We start from the raw sequence: 18,922 nt of genomic DNA, 5'->3' as shown, positions 1-18,922 counted from the left end.
TGCGCTTTCCCGGAAACAAGGCGTAAAGCAACTAGATAATGAAATATTATAGTCGCTGGAGTACCATCTTGAATATTACCTACTTAAACTAAAATTAACTAACCCCTCTCATTCTGAGAGGAGACTCGAACTCAGCAGTGAGCCGAATATGGGTTGATAATGATGATGAAACTAAAATTGTATACCTTTATTTTTTTAATCATTATCAGCTTATTTTAACGGCCTAATTCTAGAGCTAGGCCTTCCTCTTTAAAGAAGAGAGGATATGGTGCTAAAACCCACCTTATACTGCTCTAATGATTTTTGGCGACCTTAGAATATTGATTGAATTTTTAACTATCAGCATCAAATATTATTAATAATATATACCAGGACTCCGAGGCACATCGGTGTCACCACAAGCTTTTTTTGTAGCTGAAAATTTCTTAATAGAATATCTCATTATTTCGAAACCCTACGCAAGACTCAAACTTAGGACCTCGTAGTTCGTAGCCACAAAGGATAGTTTTTTTTATTGTACCTATTAAATTGGTGTAATAAAAATAAAAACCTACAAAATATGAAAATTTTCACATTTCATTATGATTGTATAAGATATGAAATGAGTTTTCGGACGGCTCATAGCTGAAAGAGATCGCAAAGATTGAAAATAGCTTGTCGGTGGAATGCTTTGTCTTTAAGTAAAGCGAAAAGCTCACTTTAATACCGATTTAAATTATGCAGACACTGGTATTGATTGTCTCTAAGAATAACCCCTTCCGCTAGAAAACCCTGAATCACACCCAATGACTTTATATGCTTACAATACATAAATAAAAATACATTTAAATTAACTAAATTAACTAAATTTGCTACATACATATTATAGATAGCAAGATCTAAAATTAAACCTTAGTAGCTCCAAAGCACATTGTGCCCATTCCATATAAGTCCTGGTTTATAATTTTTTTTCTTTCTGCTTAGAAATTTTATCGTACTAATATTATAAACGCGAAAGTTTGTATGAATGTTTGTTACTCTTTACCGCATCTACTGAACCGATGTGGCTGAAATTTGAAATGGAAATAGATTTTACTCTTTTTTTTTTTAAATATACTTAAACAATACACATCACTATCTAGCCCCAAAGTAAGCATACAGCGTAGCTTGTGTTATGGGTACTAAGATAGTTGATATTATAATATTCATATACATTTATATACTACATATAAATACTTATATAATGTATAAATACACCCAGACATTGGAAAAAACCCATGCTCATCACACAAATATTTTCCAGTTGTGGGAATCGAACCCACGGCCGTGGATGCAGAAAGCAGGGTCACGACCCACTGCGCCACACATAGGCTACTTATCATCCCGGAAAAATATATGGTTCTCGAGGGATTTGTGAAAAAATAAATTCCGGACGAAGTCGCGGGCGTCCGCTAGTATAGCAATATTGAAGCAGCGTAGTAGATATTTGTGTAAATAATATAAAGCACATCTTGAGAAACACATTTGTTTCGAATCACAGTCACTGCTAGCGGACGCCCGTGACTTCGTTCTCCCTTAGACTTCCTTAATCCGGCCCTGTCACAAAATTCGTTCTTAGCGGGCACCTATTAATTATAAACTACCTCCCTGCATTTATTTAGTAAAAAAAATATTTTTAGTTAAATAAGTAGAAGCATAACATTCGCTATTTTGGAAGAGTACCTATTGCATGCTAACGCCCTCATTTATAATAGCAATAAAAGGTATATCAAATGGTATAACGGCACTATGAGTTATGGAAGGAAAGAAAAACACAAAACACGCGACCTATTTCCATTTTCTCTCATATTTTTAAAGGCATGACAAATACTCCATCTCCCTCTCAAAGTAACCGTGAAAATGTGCTAAGTAGACTTCTATGTGTTACATTACTGTGTAAATAAGATTCATATATACTTATTACTTAGCCTCAGTAGCTCAATGGAAGCGAACGGACTCATCACCAAGGGGTGGTGGGTCGATCCGGGCCCCGTTGGAATATTGTCGTACCCACTCCTAATTATTTACCGATTGGTTGGAGGTAGAGTATTCAATAAAATATTGGTAATATTTAAAAGACATGCCATATATTATTCAAATTATCAAAAAAATCTAGAATTCATTTATTTCAATTAGGCTTAGTTTACAAGCACAAGAATACCAAATTTCATAATTAGTTGTATTCTAAACAACGAAAGTTATTTACTTATATGCAAATAATACCTAAATGTTGTCTATAATGTCAAGTTCTGTGTTCAAGAAGTCTAAAAGCTATATAATACATTGAAAATAATCACAAAACTGTGCATGTGTGCGCTCAGTGGAGTACCTAAGTTCGGATCACTTTATACGGTGATTTTGTAGACACGTAACATATGTAATAGTAATAAATCTTTGCTTCAGCCTATGCTCCTGTCATAGGTAAGTAAACGATTGGCAACTGTGGTAAACTCCACAGATCATAATAATTATAGTTGCCTTGGGAGATAGCAGGTAACATGAGTCCATCTGGACTGGTCTGAACTCTTAACGTACCACCTCCACAAAAGTACAACAAGACGTACCGCCAAGCGATTAAGCGTTCCAGTACGATGTCGTCTAGAACCCGTCAGAGGTGTGGATTTTCATTCTCCTCCTAACAAGTTAGCCCGCTTCCATCTTAGATTGCGTCATCTCTTACCAAGGTGAAATTGTATCCTAGTGCTAGCTTGTAAAAAATAAAAAAAAAAACTCCATCGATGCTTACTTCCAGACATTATGATTGTTTATTTATACATGACCCATGACTTTTTTAAAATATGTGTGGAGAAAGTATACTTATTCAAATACTTTATTAGTATGCGTGTCACAGTTTTGCTGTAAACATGAACTCGCTCGCACGCTTTTTATAGGTCATCTAAGTATAGCAGACCTCCCTTGGTTTTACACGTTCCCTATCCCTTGGGAATACAGGGAAAAACATAGCCTCCGTTACTGGCCGATAATGTAGTTATTCATTGGTAAAAGAATTTTTAAAATCCGTCTAGTAATTTCTGAATTATCGCCAAAGTTAACGTTAGCTGAACAGGGTGTAAGTAGAACATTCGTTCAAATCTTTAATCACTGGATATCACTGTAATGTTTTGTTACTGGATAAATAACTTTCGACGGCGAATGGGGTTTAGGAGTAATAAAACCGGCGGTTTCGCTTAGGGGTACACTTATTGCCGTAAGTGCCTTAGACACTAATTGAAATAAATTTTCTGAGAGGCTATTTTAGGTGGCAATTAACATTTTAAATTAAGCATCAACTTTGCTCATTAAAGCTCTCCCGAGGGTGCAAGTATGTTAATTAATTAAAAAACTTGCTTTATGTGTTTTTTTCTTTACTATAGAGATATAAAAGTAGGTACCTATTGACTTCATCATCATCGGCTCACTGCTGAGTTCGAGTCTCCTCTCAGAATGAGAGGGGTTAGGCCAATAGTCCACCACGCTGGCCCAATGCGGATTGACAGACTTCACACACGCAGAGAATTAAGAAAATTCTCTGGTATGCAGGTTTCCTCACGATGTTTTCCTTCACTTCACGTTTGAGACACATGATATCTAATTTCTTACTATGCACACAACTGAAAAGTTGGAGGTGCATGCCCCGGACCGGATAACCTACCAGAATATTAGATAGGTATTGATTTTCAAGTGGCCCTTAATTGCGTGTCATTTTGAAATTAAAATCGTAGGTACAATTCCGTCCACCCACAGTTAGTTATAGAGTAACCACATGGCTACGGAAAAATTATTTTCGTAAAAGCCTATATTTGCGCGCTTTCAATATCAGAAACGAAAATCTTTTCCAATCGAATCGTATCGAATGGCGGTGCTGAAGTATTAGGTCGTTCCACAGTTTTTAGTGTTTTTTTTGAAGTTCTGGTGTGTCGATAGTAAAAATCTCTATCAAACATTTTTACCAAATTAGCTTTTTCTGAAGCTTTATTCGCTTTTCTATACTAATTTTATAGAGATATTAAGTTTGTGGTATTGTAGGAGGTAATCTCTGGATCTACTGAAACTGATTTTGAACATTCTTTTAGCACTAAAAACCACATTATTTCTGAGTGTCATAGGCTAAATTTTATTCCCGTATTCTCACTGACGACATCAAGCAAGTCGCAAGGATTCGCTGGATGCAGGCGTCTCAGGATCGTGATGATTGATTATTTAATTACAAGTTAGCCCTTGACTACAATCTCACCTGATGGTAAATGATAATGCAATCTAATATAGAACCGGGCTAACTTGTTAGGTGTAGTATGAAATCCACTCCCTGACAGTTTCTACATGACATCGTACCGAAACGCAAAATCGCTTGGTACGTCTTTGCCAGTAGGATGGTGACTAGCCACGGCCGAAGCCTCCCACCAGCCAGACCAGCAGGGTTATTATGTAACTCAGTGTACCATTCAAATAATAAGTCACTACATCGTTTTTCATCGTATTTTCGTAATTATGATCATCTAACACAGTTATTTCAACGAAAAGATCTTGGCTACGTCATTTTACATCAAATGACCGTGATATTTTCGTTTTATGATTATCTATTATGATTATTTTAAGAAAATTACGTAAATAACGGTTTTCCGTTAAAATAATCTTGCTACTTCCTACTACCACGTCTATATTACTGCTGCTTTACGTAAAATGAAGATACTTATGTTATTTCGTAGAAAATACGATGTTAGATGATCACAAAAACGAAAATACGATGGAAAACGAAATAGTGACTTATTGTTTGAATAGTTCCCTGAGATACTTAATAAGGCCGCTGAACTAACACCACAAACTGTACCTATTTTTAATATTTGCATAGATTTATTCAACATAATATTTAACTTTTGAGTTTCTAGCGTATTCATACGAGTATATTTCGAATTACTTGAACTGAAGAGGCTGAGATCAATAAAGAGAGCTTAGCATTAAAAGTACCGAGTGGTATAAACCATTAAACACTTAAGAGCAGTCAGTAGTCTGCGCTATAAATTAAAAGAATAAAAGCAAGAGGTAATTTAGATTTCCAGTGCAGATAAAATATATTAAGTTCCCCATAACTACCAAGGATTCGAAGATTTGAGTAAAAAGAATTATAAAAAAATACTACACACTTAAATTAAGCTTGGAGGCTTGATTTCGAATAGAATGCTGTCGTATATTATACTTACCTACTCGTGGCTCAAGGAAATAAAAAGTACCTAAGATTTACAAAAACGAAGTAAATTCTTACCTAATGGTTCCTCAGTGCTTTGATCTCAAGTTATACTGAAGTACTGAACAGGATAAGATGAATAAGATGAAACGTTTCAAGTTAAAACTACAACATGAAAAAATATGTTCAATCGTTTTCGATTGTTGTTTGGTTTGAACAAGAAATATTCGTTAAAACTCAATTTGGTTCTGTTTATTTGATCCTGTGAAAGGAAATGGAATGAGAGGGATTGAGGCTGGCCCAATGCAGATTGGCAGACTTCACACACTTAGAGCATTAAGAAAAATCTCGGGAGTGCAGGTTTCCTCACGATGTTTTTCCTTTACCGTTTGAGAGACGTGATATTTAATTTCTTAAAATGCACATAACTGAAAAGTTGGAAGTGCATGCCGAATCGAATGCAAAGGTCTTATCCACTAGGCTATCACGTCTCTAGTATTACTTAGGACTAGGCTACACTTAGATACCGAAGAGCCGTGATAGCCCAGTGAATATGACCTCTGCCTCCGATTCCGGAGGGTGTGGGTTCGAATCCGGTCCGGGGCATGCACCTTCGACTTTTAAGTTGTGTGCGTTTTAAGAAATTAAATATCACGTGTCTCAATCGGTGAAGGAAAACATCGTGAGGAAATCTGCATACCAGAGAATTATCTTAATTTTCTGCGTGTGTGAAGTCTGCCAATCCGCATTGGGTCAGCGTGGTGGACTAATGGCCTTGTTCCTCTCATTCTGAAAGGAGACTCGAGCTCAGCAGTGAGCCGAATATGGGTTGATGACGTACCTACTCTTTTGATACCGCTGGATAAAGCTTAAAGATAAAATAAATAAAAACAAAACAATAGGCTACTATAATCGTATATAATTAGATAAAATATAATATAATATAATTTCAAAATAATGCTGCTACCCTGGCGATACTCAGGTGGCGAATTATCGGATTAGTCTGACAAGTTTCGAACCCGTCCAAAATCCCCAACCCGGGGTTTACGGGTATTTAGAAGAGTTTGAGACCTTCATTTCAATCCCCGAACTAAATAATATAATATATGTAATACGATAGTAAACCTCCCTGTTTATTATATAGCTCAACTGGGGAGAAACTATTGCAAAAGTTTTCCCTTTTCACAGTCCCTTCGATAACCTTATTATAAAAGTATGGATTACTACGAAGTTTATTAAGATTGCGTCCTCGTACGTGCAAACATTAGTTCCTTGGTATAACAAAAGCTATATTTGCCACGGTTTCGCTTGCAGGGTATAATCCGCACTGAGCCCCTGTGAGCACGAACTGAATTCGGGGACATTTTGACTTGTTCTTTTTTGTGTCAACATTGAAGTATTACCTACCTACACCGCTCGTACTAAACTACTAGAGCCGGTACCTATTTCCGAATTTATGCTTTGCGTACCAATTCAAAAGTGGAACGATAAATTTTCGATGTACCTACTAAGGTACCTATACAAACTATGTCCTCCAGAATGGCCCTCTAAGCCGAGGTCCGAGTCTCATAGGAGACGCCCTTAGAGAGCCGTTCCGTCCTCTATCTTTCTTTCAGCCTTCGGGTCACATCAGGCGATGCTTCTGCGCTCGCCCAACCCCCCCGGTGACGCCGTAGTGGTTCCGCAGGGAGCTATCGGCACCTACTCAGACAGGAGAAAAAAAAAAAAAAAAAAAAAAAAACTAGTAATCATTGTGAGTACTTCTAAACGAATATATTGTTATCAGCGTTGTGCAAAAGTATTATAATATTTTCCTTTACAAGCCACTAGCAGAGGCCGCGCGTAGGAATGCGGAGACAATATATTATAGTCTATAGCCTTCCTCGATAAATGGGCTATCTACCACTGAAAGAATTTTTCAAATAGGACCAGTATAGTTCCTGAGATTAGCGCGTTCAAGCAAACAAACATACAAACTCTTCAGCTTTATAATATTAATATATATTGTTTTTTAATGACAGTTCACATGGTACGTATTTTAATATCTTCTAATTCCGGAATATAATTTTATTTATATTTAACATAGTTTACTTAATATGTCCTACCCGTCACTAAAGTGTCGTCACAATGTCTGAAACCTATGTCACTTTTAAGACCAGTCAAATCGATCAAAGACATCGAACAAAACTATAAAGCAACACCCAAGAATCATGACAAACATGTTTTAGAAATCAAAATCGTCTCTGATTTCGGGTCCGGGCATATACTTCGAGTATATAAATTTTTGTATGGTCTAGTGGTTAATTTGTGGTATTTCTTCTTTTCAGGAAATGTAGCACTTCGGAGTCTGAGAGTCTGAAAAAAAAAGAGATCTCTACTTGTGCGGTTGCGCCCTGCAGTGGATGGTATATCGAATAACGAATATATGGTATAACGAATATATATCCAAAACTTGGTCGCTAAATAAATAAGGCTTCTTATGAAAGCTAAACGGATGATAGAGCGTGCTATGCGTGGATATGTCTCTCTATGCCTCAACGAATCACAAATGAGAAGATTCTCAGAAGAATCAAACTAAGCAGCGAATCGCAAAGCTAAAGCAATGGGAGGGGCACATAGTTCAAAGAGCCGACAGACGTTGGGGTCCTCAAGTGCTGGAATGGTGACCTAGCACCGGATAACGCAGTCTTGATCGCCCATTGGGTGGTCGATGACATCAAACGAGTCTCTAGATGCTGGTGGTTCTAAACCTTGGAATTTGAAGATCCTTAAGGTAGGTCTATTTCCAGTGATGGTCGGCTGATATTTATGATGATGAACTAAGTCGTCGAACAAGCAGATATCATGATGGATTAGAGAATCTATTGATAGTTGAAAATAGGCTCGCTGTATATTACTTATTTTAATATTAGGTATTTTTTTTATTCCTCCCTGGCTTTGTGAAGTCGGTGTTCCCATTTCTTTAAGTTTTCCGAGGCCGCATATCTTGGTTGACTAATAAACCGCCTACCTACTGTGGTTCTACCTTTTGTAGAACGTTCTTATCTCTGCAATATTACCAGTAGGTGTTTATGTATTGTATAATATTTCTTTTAGTAGCTGCCTTTATGTTAAGCACAATGGTACCGCAGACTTTTCATTTATATTTAGCGTTCACGTGAATAATATATATTTGTAGTCGAAGATTAGGTATTGAAGTAACGAACTTCGAGTCCGCTCTGAACAAGAGGCGTATAGCTGCTGCGCAGTGACAAACCAGCGGGGTTCTAATACCTATTTGTGCAGTTCGGTGTGTTGCAACTTCACAGCGGACTACAAGTTTGGCGCATATTTATTATACCTAAGTAAATTTTCCCCACTAAACTAACGTCTTTGTATAGTACGAAATTTAAGTAGCCCTAGTTAAAGACAGAGTTTGACAACTCTTCTATACTTAAATGAGTAGGTAGGTAGCTTACGCTCATGCAAAAACATTGGCTATCTTATGGCATACCTAGCATTGATGCTAAATTAATCATTTATTAATTAAAATACACACGTTTAAAAGATAGATAATTATTATACTCTGACGACAAATAAGATCCTGTTGGTAATTTAAATATTTAAAAAAAAAATTTTGTTCTAATTATTTATTTTGGTCATCAAACTTCCTACTTACTGAATAAAAATTTCCTTTCCCATGACGTTAAGTTATATTTATATTTAATTTTTTATTGTATCACCTATTAGCTATTTGTAATTTTTTTTTATATTTTTAGAACCTATTCGAAGATATTTTATTCGCATCAATATTTTAAATAGTACGAAGGTATAATATTTTACCTGCCTGTTATATAACTTAGGGCAGGTCATTCCAAATTAATTAAACATAACTTTTGTTTAAGCACGTCGTATCTACTTGAATGTAAATGTTCTAACATTGGCGCCCAACATGGGATTAGGGTTACCCATAATTTGAAGGAAATTCTCACTGAAATGGTGTCATAGCACACTAGTTTTGCAATAATATAAAACATTTCTTCTAACATACCTTTATTAAGCTCCAAAACTCATAATTTAAGCTCTACAACGGTCCAAAAATATCGATTCACGACGAATCCAGCATGTCGGCCGCCCTCTAGGGCAGACGGCTCCGCTCTCTATGTACACATAGGACACAACACGTCAAGTGAGATATCAAACGGTTTCCCGCCACTAGTATTTTGCCACTTGTGAGTCCACAACCGAGAAATTACTTCGAATAATAGATTATATTGTAAATTAGTGCACAACAAATTTATTTCGACACCTTTGCCTCAAGATATGATTGAAAAACAGACTTAAAGTTTCATGCTGCCGTCAAATGAAATGGCGGTTGACGCACCAGCCTCCCGCGCGTGCCCGACCCGACTGACTGAGTTTTCCACATTTTCCCGGCGCAAGCCTTCACCCCTTGTAATCACGCTCGCTAGATATAGCATTATCTATAGCCACCTACACATATTACAAAATGATTCGGTGGCAGTTATAAATTTACCCTCTCAGGTATCTTTTTCTAGCAATTGGTAACTATATAAGGTAAACAATTGGTAGGTAATACATTTCTGAAATTTTGATTTGAGTAGGTAGTTACTAGGTACAAGACTCAATATTTAACTATAAAAAAGAAACTACAGCAGAAATCTTAAATAAACAGTGGAGAGATGGTTTATTTTATTTTTTGGGGAAGATAAATTTTGCATTTCAGTAGTAATTATGCTATGTTCTAATGCTCAGTTTTAATTGCTAAGTTGTAATACATGAGAGTTAATCAGATTTTAGTCGTGCAGTATATTTTTGGTAAAATAAAGGTAGGTAACTACTTAATTAGTTACCTTAATAAAAATCGTTCGTTTATCGTTACATTTTCGTAATAACCCTTCTTGCAATTACATTTAGAAAGGAGGTTATTCACAAAGTTAATTTTCCTCGGTGATAAATGATTTACTTGCTTCATAAACAATGAGATATCAAAACAAACTTAATATATTTTTTCTTTCCTCAAACATTTATTTCTTATAATGATGGTGAACGCATCGATATGGTTGCTCGTTGTCACCTGTCATTTGTCATTTCGATGTCATTGTCAATGTTATCTGTCAACAAAATGTCAAAGTGATGTCAATGCAATTCAATTGTCAATGTCAAAGCAAGCGAGTTGCGTGATGTGATGCGACGCTTTATTTTAAATAATGTTTGTGAATTTTATTGTAAATTGTAAATAACATTGAAACAAGTGTTCCTAGCAAGTAACTAAATTATTTACTATGGCACAAACAGAAGACACTGAACTTCGTGACTTAGTAATAGAGGCATTAGAAAAAAATGGTTCTCTAGCAAAAATACGCGCTTTGCTACGTGCAAACATATTCTTGGCGTTCGAAGACGATTGTGAAAATCTGAAGAAGAATGACACGTTCGTTAAAGTGCTACAGTTACCTGAAGGTAAATTTTGTCTTTCTATAATTCATGAATTTTTAGAATTTTGCAACCTCAGAAACACGTTGTTTGTGTACAAAGCTGAGACTAGACAAGGAAAGGAATACAACTATGACAGTGTAAACACGATCGCGGACAAACTTAATATATCAAAGTTCGACAGAGAGAACGAACCTATCTTATTAACTTTGTTGAAAAATTGTTTGAAAGCAAGCTCAAAGGCAAGTTTTAACCAAAGTGATAAACAAAGTGGAACTCGACGTCAGTGTAGGGGTAAAATTAACTTTAAAGACGATCAAAACCCTACTTATATTGTAAAGGAAGATTCAAGTACAAACACAAGTCATACCCAATCAGATAATTCTTCAGATGAAAAAAATAAAATTGACTTGAGATTGACATTGGATAACTCTGACACAGATACGTCCAGTGACTCAACAAGAGGTCAAACACGTTCAGAATATATTCCTAATAAACACATAAATGCAATGAACACTAAAATGAATGACAATAGAAATGTATTAGATCAACCTCACCAACAATCAGACATAAAAAGCAATTACAATTATGTAACAAAAAGCAATGAATTAAGTGAAAAATGTCTTCATGATTTAAAAGTCATTAATAATAGCAGTACAGAATCCACTTCTTATGCTGAATTGAAACCTTTTAATATGTTGGATACAGTTCTACTCAATACTCCAGGATTGCCTTTCGAAGAAGTTAAGAAGGATTTAAAGCAGACGTCACCTCACAATTCAAATTCTACAGCCTCAAAAATTGAGTCTTTATCCCCAAGCCACACATTGAATAGTATTTCTTTATCCAAAAAAGAGATCAGTCATCAAGATTCAAAAGCTAGTATAAAGAACTCGTCAGGAAAATCTGGAAAATATGATGAATATAGTTATGATTTCACATCGCCTCCCCTTTCTGGTCGACGAGATGGATCCGATAAGAGTCCAAGATCAGGTCTACAAAATTCAAATGTTAGTAAATCAAATAATACATCAATTGAAAGTAATCAACAGAATTCACCTAGTTCACAGAGTTCAATTTCACTATCTGACGTTGCAGATCTATTAAGTGATAGAAGCAATAAAAAACTTAGCCCAAGTAATATATCCAGTAGACATAGACTAAGAAGTGAAAAATTTAACAGAAGTCCCATCAAAGACCATACAAAATTGCTGAGTGATGACTCTGGGGACTTTTCTGAATCGCCTATTCCTTCTCTATCAAATCTTAGTCTTGATATACATAGTGACTGAATAGCATTGTTAAGTTGTAATGTATGCCAATAGTTAAACAACAGTCTAAAGATCTGAATTAGAAATGACCTTCACCCATCAAGTTATTAGATAATTATGAGGTGACAAATATTTAAAAAAAACATACATGTTGAATTGAGAACCTTCTCGTTTTTTTTAAGTCTGTTAAAAAGTGTTTCACATCAAATTTAGTATCTTAATAAAAAAAAATTGTGAGTGGGTTCCATAAAGGTAGATGTCCAAACTATTATTAACTATTATTATTGTTAGTTTGGGTAGGAATTTTTAGGCAAACTATTCACAATGTATATTTTTACATACAAAATTATCTATACTAATATTGTAAAGAGGGAAGATTTGATTATTTGTTTGTTTGCATTGAATGTGCTCTGAAGCTACTGAACTGATTTGAAAAGTTATTTAATTGTTGGGAAGCTACACTATCCCCGGGTGCTATAGGCTATATTTCCATATTTCTATGGAAACAGGAAATATGTGGGTGAAACCATGTGGTGACTACTAGTATTAAAATAAACAAACATGTGAAGGTTGTTTCTAATTCGATCTTCTACTGATAACTTTTATACAAACTTGTTCTGAATTTCTAAGTTAGTATGTTAAACATAGATGAATTTCCATTATATTGGAGTCAAACACCACCATCAAATTCACTTTATTATAGACTGCCTTGTTGGTCCAGTGGTTATCCTATGTGTTTCAATTTCTTCAAAGAAGTTAAGCCTGGAGTTGCGAATAAAAGAGTGTCACACCCCCATGTCTCTGGTCAACTATGGTCATTAGCCAATCCACATTATTGAGCAGCATGGTGGGTCTAAGCTCCATATCCACCCCTATAAACAGGGTGCCTAGCCTGTACTGGACCATTGAAATAATGTGAACATAATATACTTACTGTATATTATTCCAGAAAAATAAATATTGCAGATTGAGGGTGCTACAAGTACATTTTAGTAGGTATGCTAGTAAAATAAATTATAGTGGGAGGATTAATCCCACTGACTTTTACTGACTGGAACTAATAATTGTACTTATAGTTCCTTTTTCCACAATAGCAAAGTATTTTAATTATCTATAGGTCTATGATGCGCGCTATGAATAAAAAAATATAGTTTGCCAATATCGGCCGTACCGGAATTATCCTTCTTTCTTATGGTAGTCTTCCACAGATCCGCAACATTGGATTGAACGGATTTTATCTACCGTAAAATAATAAAAATCTGTTTAGTGCAATGCGTTCGAACGTACGATATGGACGCCTATGTTTAGTTGCCGCTATTACTCGACAATATCTCTTTTCTTCACAAGACACGTTGTGGCGCGCATCGTAAGCCTACTAGTCAGGCTATAATTGCTATTCATTGCTGTATTGATCCCAATAATACTTTAAGCGGCCATATTTATTTATAAACATGGATTTAAGCATCAATTTACTTCCAATGTATAGGTAAAGTGAATTTTGAATTTTTATCCATGTTTATAAATGTGGCTAGAGAGCAGGTACTCCATAAGTAGGTATGTTAAAGTATTTTCAGATAGCATGGTTACAGTGACAGTTCGTTTCACTTTTTAAAGTTTGCCGCGATTCACGATAATACACCGTATTATGAATGTCATAAGGCAACTTTCACCATACCTACCCATGCTATCTGGAAAATACTTTAGGAAAGTAGTTTCAAAAACCTTTCAATTTAAATAGTGATATTATGCCTAAAAATATTATCACTATAAAATATGAGTAGCATGCTCACACATTACAGGTAACAAAAGTTTTGAATTTTGTGTGTGAATTTATGTTTAACACTATACTATACTATACTGTATTAAGATCACTGTGTACACTTTTTTGTTTTGCTACAGGGTTACCTATTATTCTGCAAACTAAATTTGTAACAACTTATGTTGTGTTATTATATTTTACATTCTTAGTTGGAATATCTCTGGAAATATTAATTTCAAGTGTTCTTCTGTTGATTGCTCTGTTGTAATTTTCTTAGATATTTCTTTATTGATCAATTGAAGAATTGACATAAATATTTTTTACTTATTATTTAAATTATATATTATGTATATTGTATATGTTACATAAAATCTAGTTTGTTGTTAAATCCTAGGATTTTCTTATAAAAGAGACAAGCCAACAACTTAAAATAATAGAAATGTTTTCAAAAATATTTTACAATATGTACCTATTTATTTAACTGGATTTTATTTTTTATCTGGAAGATCCTAGGATTTACCTAAACTGAGATGATACTGAACATATCAAGAAATTTAAATATCAGCACAAATTCAATTCAAAGTTTTAAAAAATCTGGAAATTTATTGTACCTCTAAGTTTTAATTCCATTATTTTCACAATGAATTAAGCAATAAAAATAAAACCTACGTGCATTTTTAAAACCTTTTTAAAGATTTTTGAGAAATAATAATTATAAGACAAGTGAAAAATTTTATTAGTTTTAAATTATTATACACATATAACGTAATAATTAGTTAAGTAATGCAAATTTAAATAGAAATAGATTAATTTTAATTTATATATTTACCTAAAAAGATTGTACCTAGCAAAAATTCTCAGTGAGTATTAAATAATGTCTTATAAAATGTTTACAGTGTTCACGCATGAAATAGGTAGCATTTAAACTGTTTATACTGTGGTTAACTGGAATAATTTCATTTTTAAAATGGTTGTGCCTTAAAACAAAATTTATTGTGGTTCCTCTGAAATTATCAAACATGCTTGTCAATTTCCTTTTCTAAATGACATGGAGAAGTTACTTTGATTGCTATAACTTTAAGAAACAATATTTTTGATGAGCTAAACCTAAATGATTACTCTGATTGTATTTTCAATTGATAGTAAACAAAGATCTCATAAGGTGACTATAAACAGTCACTATTTTTTACCTACATATTACTACTACTACTACTACTACTAGCAGACGCCCGCGACTTTGTTCGCGTAAAATCTGTTTTTAGTCCGTGGATTATTCCGGGAAAAAGTAGCCTATATGCACACACTCGAAGGTATACTTTATCTCTCTCGTTCAAACCGGTTCAGCGGTTTAGCCGTGAAAAGGTAACACTCAGACAGACTTACTTTCGCATCTACAATATTAATATAGATTGTAGGTTAAAGTTGCCCTTAACAAATAAACGCCTTGGTGAGATTTTTGCAATCATACCCTGCAGGCTTACACCCTTTGCCTACAATAATGATATTATTTTTATATGAATATTATACGAATGCAATATGTCATTTCGTTTTTCAGAACGATCTTGATGCGTCAGACAAAAATAACTAATTTTAAATGCACTCTGGGCGTAAAAGCGCTGCTGTGTCGTGAAGCTTTTAGTTCCCAAATCATGGGGTGACATGTCATGGTATAATGACACATCGCCTCAATATGGCGTATTGTAACTTCTCAAATTTCACTGCGTATCGTTATGTAAGCCGATGGACGTCCACTGCAGGACATAGTTTTTTTGTAGGGACTTCAAACATTACGATCCTGTGCCGCCTGCATCAAGCGAATCCCTGACTCCCTTAATGTCCTCAGTCCATCTGGTGGGAGTCGACCAACACAGCGTTTTCTAGTGGTCGCCATTCCAGCACCTTGGGGCCCCAACGTCTATCGGCTCTTCTAACGGTGTATACCTCCTTAAAATACCGTGTTTAGCTCGCTCATGTTCTAAATTTTTGAATTACCGCAGAGGAAATTGACAAACCAAAAACTCTAGTCCTATCTGTTCTTTTTGAGAACTAAACATGTTCCGTCCAAATTGCTCCATTGTCATGACAGTCTCTGGTATTGTTTAAAAGTGAAAATTTGACAAACAATATCTAATTACAATAATTGTGTAAACAAATTTAATAAAATGCTTTATAATTTGCTGAAACTATGTTTTACTTTGAATTCCCATTATAATCATAATCTATAGCCAAGTTATAGGTGCGATGTGTGAGTGTGAATGGCGTTGTGTGTATTAATACTAGAAATGTATGTTCCTTATAATGAGTATAATATTGAGCTTGCTTAAGAAACTAGGTAATTTATTCGATACATAAACTGCTTTATTTCCATTTGATTTTTTTTAAAATTCTAGTCAGATCGTTTTTTCTACTATAGCACAATGAGTGTAAATTCGTAATGGAATGAAGTATTTGAGTTACCCCCTGAGAGTGGAAGATCCCAAAGTCCCCCTCACCTCACTCTCTCCTTCCCCTCCCTCTATCACTCTCTCTCTCTCTGACGAAACCTATGTGCTGTGTGCAATCTTATTTAAATAATTAGGTACTTATGTGGTTCAGGAATAAATAAAAGCAGTAACTTTTTAATGTAATCAATGTTTATTTTCACAATTTCTGTAAAGCATAGATTGTAGATATCACTTTTCTGTTACGCACACAAGTAAATCCATACCGAACACCGTAACATTTAGTTACTTACACATCTCTATACAAAATCAACGCTGTATAATTAATATATGGCATAATGGCGGTTAGTGTTGTCACATAGAAAAAAAAATTATATTAAATAAACATTTTTTTTTATTTACAACTTACTTTTATCATTAGGTACATGAGTTTTATACGAAAATGGTATAAAAATTACACTTTCATAATAATATATTACATACAATATTATCATAGTAATACAAACGTGTTGATATCCTAACTTTGAAAAAATATAACAATAGTAAAAGCCACAAAGTTTTTATATAAACATTAACAGTTACTACACCGTTAAAATATTTCACATTATTGGAATACCTCGCTCAGGCACTAGTAGTTTTATCTCGAAAGTTATTAAAGATCATCGTATTAAAGTTTTTAACATAAATGTTAAAAATTTCATAATAATAAGTATTTGGAATAGAGAAAGGCTGGCACTCTTGCTTATGATATTTGCTGTCATTTACAAATATGCAGAGCTAATCCTTTCATGATGAAAAAGAAATAATTAATATTTTATTACACCTAGGCAAGTATATTAATTTACAAGAATATAAAGCACCTAAAAAGTAAACTAAAGCGTTTTAACTTCATAAATAAATAGAAATAATGTACATATGGCAAATATTTGGCTTTGTATAATATAGTTAACATGTGACAGTATTAATTAAATGCACTATAAATACCACCAAAATGAAGAAATACCTATAATTTTAATATGCCATTTTTAATTTATAACCATAATCAGAACTATACCTGTGATTTGTGATATAACTTATAAATTGTCTTATATTTTCTTTTAGAAATTAAAGGAACTAAGTAGGTATGTATATTGTATAATTGTATACATGTCACAAATATTTTAATACTCTAATAATTATTAATAATAATGTAGGACATAATTTAACAATTTTAGCTGTCATAGATAACATTCAATTGTCTTTTGCCTACAGGTTTCAGAGTAGCTTGGTATATAAAGCTGGTATTCATAATTATCTGTGGTGTTGGACGTTATACGTTAAAGCTCGTTGCCCATAGAGCTATCGTGTGTGAGATTCGAGTCCATGCTGGCGTTGTCGGAGTCCTGGCTTTGGTTTCCACTGTAGTTCGCTGCCTCCTGAAGCCTCATCAGCATATTCAACTGAAACAATACACAGAAAATGTTAACGAATATACCTATGTAGTTCCCCAGGTAATCATCATTATCCGCCTATTTTATCAACTACGTACGTAGTACCAGGAGGGTTATTCTGCAACAATGTTTTGTATCTCGAAACTCGCAACTGTGAGTTTCGAGTTAAAAACATTTCACAGACGGGTGGACCCCATAAAAATACAGTTTTGTAGATTTTTAGTTAATCCTAAGTATAACCTAGGTAAGGTACTTAGTGAATTTATCGTTGGAGTTTTTATAGGTTTTTTTCACAAAAACTGTGATAAAACGATTCAAAATATTTCCATTTAACAAAATCAAGACGATTACCTCCGACCCCTTTCGTATAGCGCTCGGGACAATTGCCCACTTGCCCCCACATCATTACGTCACCGGTATTAGACAAAATATGTAGGTATTGCTTACCAAAGGATCTTGATTGCTGTTGGTGTTCGCATCTTGATTAGCTTCTTCCATACCAGCATCTTCTACTGAAATCGGTCGCAAAGTCTGCAAAACGAAACATATGTTTTTAAATAATGTATATGTAGGTATCTTCCCTATATTTTCAAATGACTTTGTGATAAAATTGACTAAAAAAATTTTTATATCAAGAAAATGTCCTCGTTTCGTAAGGTACGGTTATCCATCAAGCCTAAGCCGTAAGCCTTCATGTAGGTAAGGCGAAGGGCATAATTTATGGAAGTTCAATATGAATACTGAATAATTATTTTTTATAATATATAAATAGCAAAATAAGGAACTCTCTGGCGCAGGCTGGCTGTGGCAGTGGCTAAGCCCGATTCCAGCTTACACTGAATTTAACAGCCTCCGTGGCGCAGTGGTGTACATGGTGGATTTACAAGACGGAGGTCCTGAGTTCGATCCCCGGCTGAGCCGATTGGGGTTTTCTTAATTGGTCCAGGTCTGGCTGGTGGCTAGTTACCACCTTACCGCCAAGCGATTTAGCGTTCCGATACGATGTCATGTAAAAACAGAAAGGGGTGTGGATTTTCATCCTACTCCTACCAAGTTAGCTTCCATCTTAGATTACGTGTTATCTTATCTCCATGTTAGATTGCATCATCACGTATCATCAGGTGAGAATTGAGACTGTAGTCAAGGCCTAACTGAAAGTGAAAAAAAATGGTACAGAAGTGGCACGTACATGTGAATGGTTGGGCTCCCTCCACGGGTAGCTGGACTTGACGTGCTGCAGCGGGTCCACGGCCGCGTGCCGCCGCCGCCCGTACAGCGCCACGCCCTCGCGCACCGCCTCCGACGCGTACGGCACGATGCTGTAGTTCCACACGTCCGCGAACCACGCCTGGGGAAGATCACAAGGTTAGTTCATCATCATCGTC

The 18,922-nt window shown here is 35.0% G+C and overlaps 3 protein-coding genes across 13 annotated transcripts in view; 1 reads left to right on the top strand and 2 right to left on the bottom strand.

Moving 5' to 3' along the window:
* Positions 1 to 9,611, bottom strand: part of LOC112046611 (gamma-aminobutyric acid type B receptor subunit 1) — a 172,624-nt gene extending 163,013 nt beyond the window's left edge. For both annotated transcript variants that reach the window (XR_002886899.2, XM_024083307.2), the window contains exon 1: positions 9,231 to 9,611. The gene's annotated coding sequence lies outside the window, so the exon portion shown is untranslated. The remainder of the gene's footprint in view (positions 1 to 9,230) is intronic.
* Positions 9,612 to 10,365: 754 nt separating this feature from the next.
* Positions 10,366 to 15,849, top strand: LOC112046595 (dentin sialophosphoprotein-like). Its single transcript, XM_024083285.2, has one exon. The coding sequence runs from the start codon at positions 10,486 to 10,488 to the stop codon at positions 11,926 to 11,928; it is 1,443 nt and encodes a 480-aa protein (XP_023939053.1). The 5' UTR covers positions 10,366 to 10,485; the 3' UTR covers positions 11,929 to 15,849.
* Positions 15,850 to 16,281: 432 nt separating this feature from the next.
* The window catches only part of LOC112046593 (protein sickie), a 292,815-nt gene continuing 290,174 nt past the window's right edge, over positions 16,282 to 18,922 (bottom strand). For all 10 annotated transcript variants that reach the window (XM_052881318.1, XM_052881314.1, XM_052881316.1 and 7 more), the window contains 3 exons: positions 18,727 to 18,885; positions 17,985 to 18,068; positions 16,282 to 17,546 (listed from right to left, as the gene is read on the bottom strand). In XM_052881318.1, coding sequence (XP_052737278.1) covers positions 17,424 to 17,546; positions 17,985 to 18,068; positions 18,727 to 18,885 — 366 coding nt within the window. In that variant the 3' untranslated portion in view covers positions 16,282 to 17,423. The remainder of the gene's footprint in view (positions 17,547 to 17,984; positions 18,069 to 18,726; positions 18,886 to 18,922) is intronic.

The sequence above is a fragment of the Bicyclus anynana genome, chromosome 4 (genome assembly GCF_947172395.1).
Source record: "Bicyclus anynana chromosome 4, ilBicAnyn1.1, whole genome shotgun sequence".
In the NCBI taxonomy this organism is placed as follows: domain Eukaryota; kingdom Metazoa; phylum Arthropoda; class Insecta; order Lepidoptera; family Nymphalidae; genus Bicyclus; species Bicyclus anynana.
Note: the sequence above shows the minus strand (reverse complement) of the source record. Positions and strands in the feature narration are given on the sequence as shown.

Coding starts and splice junctions, on each gene's coding strand:
- LOC112046595 (XM_024083285.2), top strand. CDS start 10,486: ATGGCACAAACAGAAGACACTGAACTTCGTGACTTAGTAATAGAGGCA.